General features: G+C 50.3%; 1 protein-coding gene across 1 annotated transcript; it reads right to left on the reverse strand.

Moving 5' to 3' along the window:
• Positions 1–597: 597 nt before the first annotated feature.
• On the reverse strand, positions 598–4,814 carry LOC129867922 (S-antigen protein-like). Its single transcript, XM_055941412.1, has 3 exons — positions 4,278–4,814; positions 1,450–1,863; positions 598–1,401 (listed from the first exon to the last, which is right to left on the reverse strand). The coding sequence occupies exons 1-3, from the start codon at positions 4,812–4,814 to the stop codon at positions 598–600; spliced, it is 1,755 nt and encodes a 584-aa protein (XP_055797387.1).
• Positions 4,815–5,389: the final 575 nt, after the last annotated feature.

Here is a 5,389-nt window from a genome sequence, read left to right on the forward strand (position 1 = left end):
CCTCCCTGTTTTTCATTAGTGCTCACTGTGTTTTCTGTCTCTGTCTCTCTGTCTGTCTCTGTCTCTCTGTCTCTGTTTCTCTCTCTGTCTCTCTATCTGTCTCTCTGTTTCTCTGTGTCTCTAGGTGTGGACATGTTAGAGGATGCTGATTGGTTGAGAGGTTGCTGTCGAGGAGAGCATCTGTCTGTTCCCCCCTCAGTGGACCACCCTGTGTCAAACGGACCAAATGAACTCTGACACACACACACACACACACACACACACACACACACACACACACACACACACACTGTGTCAAACGGACCATATGAACTCTGACACACACACACACACACACACACACACACACACCCTGTTTCATCATCCTTCAGGATCATGACTGTTTTTAATATCTCTACTATATGAACTTTAACCCCTGATGTGGGCGGGGTCAGAAGTGTTCACGACGTCTGTGACCTTAGCCCAGTGCATTATGGGTGGAGCTGCCATACCTTAGCTCTGCCCACTGACTACACCAGCCCACCCCTGATCGGGACAATGCCAGGACTGAAGACTTGTTAGCTCCCCAAGCTAATGCCTTGGCTTCAGTTCAGCAGACTAACAGCTGTTAAGATTCAGACCCAGGCTGTTGGACCCACCCTGAGAAGGACCGTTACTGACCCGGGGGACTGGACCGTTACTGACCGGACCGTTACTGACCTGGGGGACTGAACCGTTACTGACCTGGGGGACCGGACCGTTACTGACCCGGGGGACTGGACCGTTACTGACCTGGGGGACCGGACCGTTACTGACCCGGGGGACTGGACCGTTACTGACCCGGGGGACTGGACTGTTACTGACCGGACCGTTACCGACCCGGGGGACTGGTCCGTTACTGACCTGGGGGACTGGACCGTTACTGACCTGGGGGACTGGACCGTTACTGACCTGGGGGACTGGACCGTTACTGACCCGGGGGACTGGACCGTTACTGACACGGGGGACTGGACCGTTACTGACCCGGGGGACTGGACTGTTACTGACCGGACCGTTACCGACCCGGGGGTCTGGTCCGTTATTGACCTGGGGGACTGGACCGTTACTGACCTGGGGGACTGGACCGTTACTGACCTGGGGGACTGGACCGTTACTGACCTGGGGGACTGGACCGTTACTGACCTGGGGGACTGGACCGTTACTGACCTGGGGGACTGGACCGTTACTGACCTGGGGGACTGGACCGTTACTGACCCGGGGGACCGGACCGTTACTGACCCGGGGGACCGGACCGTTACTGACCTGGGGGACCGGACCGTTACTGACCTGGGGGACCGGACCGTTACTGACCCGGGGGACCGGACCGTTACTGACCTGGGGGACTGGACCGTTACTGACCCGGGGGACCGGACCGTTACCGACCTAGGGGACCGGACCGTTACTGACCCGGGGGACTGGACTGTTACTGACCGGACCGTTACCGACCCGGGGGACTGGTCCGTTACTGACCTGGGGGACTGGACCGTTACTGACCTGGGGGACCGGACCGTTACTGACCCGGGGGACTGGACCGTTACTGACCTGGGGGACTGGTCCGTTATTGACCTGGGGGACTGGTCCGTTACTGACCTGGGGGACCGGACCGTTACTGACCCGGGGGACCGGACCGTTACTGACCCGGGGGACTGGACCGTTACTGACCCGGGGGACTGGACCGTTACTGACCCGGGGGACTGGACCGTTACTGACCTGGGGGACTGGACCGTTACTGACCCGGGGGACTGGACCGTTACTGACCCGGGGGACTGGACCGTTACTGACCTGGGGGACTGGACCGTTACTGACCCGGGGGACCGGACCGTTACTGACCGGACCGTTACTGACCTGGGGGACCGGACCGTTACCGACCTAGGGGACTGGACCGTTACTGAGTGCCACGATGATGATGATGATGCCAGGTAGGCTGTGTTCAGGACCGCTACGCAGCGGTTGTGTCAACGGTTTGAAATTATCTGTACCATACTGAAATATGTACATTGTTAAGAAGACTGTGTGAATGAGAGAGATGCCTACCATACCCCCTGTTCTCTCTCCCACAGTACCTCTTCTCTGTCTCTACCAGTACCTCTGACGAAGACTGTGTGAATGAGAGAGATGCCTCCCATAACCCCTGTTTTCTCTCTACCAGTACCTCTGACGAAGACTGTGTGAATGAGAGAGATGCCTACCATACCCCCTGTTCTCTCTCCCACAGTACCTCTTCTCTGTCTCTACCATACCCCCTGTCTCCTCCCTCCTCTGGTTTTCTCTCTTTACTAACCGTGAAACATGCCTGAAAACTGATCATGTCAATGTGTTACTAATTGATGTGATCAGTCTGGGGGGGTAATGTAGAAACGGATCATGTCAATGTGTTACTAATTGATGTGATCAGTCTGGGGGGGTAATGTAGAAACGGTTCATGTCAATGTGTTACTAATTGATGTGATCAGTCTGGGGGGGTAATGTAGAAACTGATAATGTCAATGTGATCAGTCTGGGGGTAATGTGGAAACGGTTCATGTCAATGTGTTACTAATTGATGTGATCAGTCTGGGGGGGTAATGTAGAAACGGTTCATGTCAATGTGTTACTAATTGATGTGATCAGTCTGGGGGGGTAATGTAGAAACGGTTCATGTCAATGTGTTACTAATTGATGTGATCAGTCTGGGGGGGTAATGTAGAAACGGATCATGTCAATGTGATCAGTCTGGAGGTAATGTAGAAATGGATCATGTTAATGTGTTACTAATTGATGATCACGTCTTCTCTCTGATCCTAGATCTGTTAACATTCTGTTGATGTGATCAGTCTGGGGGGTAATGTAGAAACGGATCACGTCTTCTCTTTGATCCCAGATCTGTTAACATTCTGTATTCTTGATGTGATCAGTCTGGGGGGTAATGTAGAAACGGACCACTCTCTGATCCCAGATCTGTTAACATTCTGTTGATGTGATCAGTCTGGGGGGTAATGTAGAAAGGGATCACGTCTTCTCTCTGATCCCAGATCTGTTAACATTCTGTTGATGTGATCAGTCTGGGGGTAATGTAGAAACGGATCACGTCTTCTCTCTGATCCCAGATCTGTTAACATTCTGTTGATGTGATCAGTCTGGGGGGTAATGTAGAAACGGATCACGTCTTCTCTCTGATCCTAGATCTGTTAACATTCTGTTGATGTGATCAGTCTGGGGGGGTAATGTAGAAACGGATCACGTCTTCTCTCTGATCCCAGATCTGTTAACATTCTGTTGATGTGATCAGTCTGGGGGTAATGTAGAAACTGATCACGTCTTCTCTTTGATCCCAGATCTGTTAACATTCTGTATTCTTGATGTGATCAGTCTGGGGGTAATGTAGAAACGGACCACTCTCTGATCCCAGATCTGTTAACATTCTGTTGATGTGATCAGTCTGGGGGGTAATGTAGAAACGGATCACGTCTTCTCTCTGATCCCAGATCTGTTAACATTCTGTATTCTTGATGTACGCCTGATCATTAAAATACTGTACACTTTGAAGTGTGTGACTGGTCCCTAATGTTAAAATAGTGTACACTTTGAAGTGTGTGACTGGTCCCTAATGTTAAAAATAGTGTACACTTTGAAGTGTGTGACTGATCCCTAATGTTAAATTAGTGTACACTTTGAAGTGTGTGACTGATCCCTAATGTTAAAATACTGTACACTTTGAAGTGTGTGTGACTGATCCCTAATGTTAAAATACTGTACACTTTGAAGTGTGTGACTGGTCCCTAATGTTAAAATACTGTACACTTTGAAGTGTGTGACTGATCCCTAATGTTAAAATACTGTACACTTTGAAGTGTGTGACTGGTCCCTAATGTTAAAATACTGTACACTTTGAAGTGTGTGACTGGTCCCTAATGTTAAAATAGTGTACACTTTGAAGTATGTGACTGGTCCCCGTGGATCGGCCGGGCTGGGCCCCCTCCCTGTGGATCGGCCGGACTGGGCCCCTCCCCCCGTGGATCGGCCGGACTGGGCCCCTCCCCCCGTGGATCGGCCGGACTGGGCCCCTCCCCCCGTGGATCGGCCGGGCTGGGGCCCCCCCCCGTTGTTTGAGGACTCCAGGTTAAGAACCACTGTGTACTTTAATAGATAACCATCATGAATATCTCCACAGCTCTCTGCTGCCCCCCTCTGGGCCTCTGTGGTAGTGCTCATTTAACAACCACATGTCACATTTCAGTAAGAATTCACACACTAAAACCACAGGATGCTTCGTTTAGTACGGTGAAGACCAGGGTGTATTCTGGGAGATGACTGCCTTCAACTCTGTGTGTTGTGTTCTCTGATTGGTCTGAAGGCTGGTCGTTCTCTGATTGGTCTGAAGGCTGGTCGTTCTCTGATTGGTCTGAAGGCTTGGTCGTTCTCTGATTGGTCTGAAGGCTTGGTCGTTCTCTGATTGGTCTGAAGGCTTGGTCGTTCTCTGATTGGTCTGAAGGCTGGTCGTTCTCTGATTGGTCTGAAGGCTTGGTCGTTCTCTGATTGGTCTGAAGGCTTGGTCGTTCTCTGATTGGTCTGAAGGCTTGGTCGTTCTCTGATTGGTCTGAAGGCTTGGTCTGAAGGCTGGTCGTTCTCTGATTGGTCTGAAGGCTGGTCGTTCTCTGATTGGTCTGAAGGCTGGTCGTTCTCTGATTGGTCTGAAGGCTTGGTCGTTCTCTGATTGGTCTGAAGGCTGGTCGTTCTCTGATTGGTCTGAAGGCTTGGTCGTTCTCTGATTGGTCTGAAGGCTGGTCGTTCTCTGATTGGTCTGAAAGCTTGGTCATGTTTTACTGGTTGCTTAGGTGACTGTTGGTGTAGGACGCAGGCAGGCAGACGAACAGTTGAAGTCGGAAGTTTACATACACCTTAGCCAAATACATTTAAACTCAGTTTTAAACAATGCCTGACATTTAATCCGAGTAAAGATTCCCTGTCTTAGGTCAGTTAGGTTCACCACTTTATTTTAAGAATGTGAAATATCAGAATAATAGTAGAGAGAATGATTTAATTCAGCTTTTATTTCGTTCATGACATTCCCAGTGGGTCAGAAGTTTACATACACTCAATTAGTATTTGGTAGCATTGCTTTTAAATTGTTTAACTTGGGTCAAACGTTTCGGGTAGCCTTCCACAAGCTTCCCACAATAAGTTGGGTGAATTTTGGCCCATTCCTCCTGACAGAGCTGGTGTAACTGAGTCAGGTTTGTAGGCCTGACAGAGCTGGTGTAACTGAGTCAGGTTTGTAGGCCTGACAGAGCTGGTGTAACTGAGTCAGGTTTGTAGGCCTGACAGAGCTGGTGTAACTGAGTCAGGTTTGTAGGCCTCCTTGCTCGCACACGCTTTTTCAGTTCTGCCCATA

The sequence above is a fragment of the Salvelinus fontinalis genome, chromosome 2, assembly GCF_029448725.1.
Source record: "Salvelinus fontinalis isolate EN_2023a chromosome 2, ASM2944872v1, whole genome shotgun sequence".
NCBI lineage: Eukaryota > Metazoa > Chordata > Actinopteri > Salmoniformes > Salmonidae > Salvelinus > Salvelinus fontinalis.

What these genes read in the sequence shown, in the direction of transcription:
- LOC129867922 (XM_055941412.1), bottom strand. Translation starts at nt 4,814, where the DNA reads ATGACCAAGCTTTCAGACCAATCAGAGAACGACCAGCCTTCAGACCAA. An exon ending in AATACACCCTGGTCTTCACC is followed by an intron (nt 1,864 to 4,277) that starts GTACTAAACGAA and finishes CCGGTCCCCCAG; the next exon opens with GTCAGTAACGGTCCGGTCAG. An exon ending in CCCGGGTCGGTAACGGTCCG is followed by an intron (nt 1,402 to 1,449) that starts GTCAGTAACAGT and finishes CCGGTCCCCTAG; the next exon opens with GTCGGTAACGGTCCGGTCCC.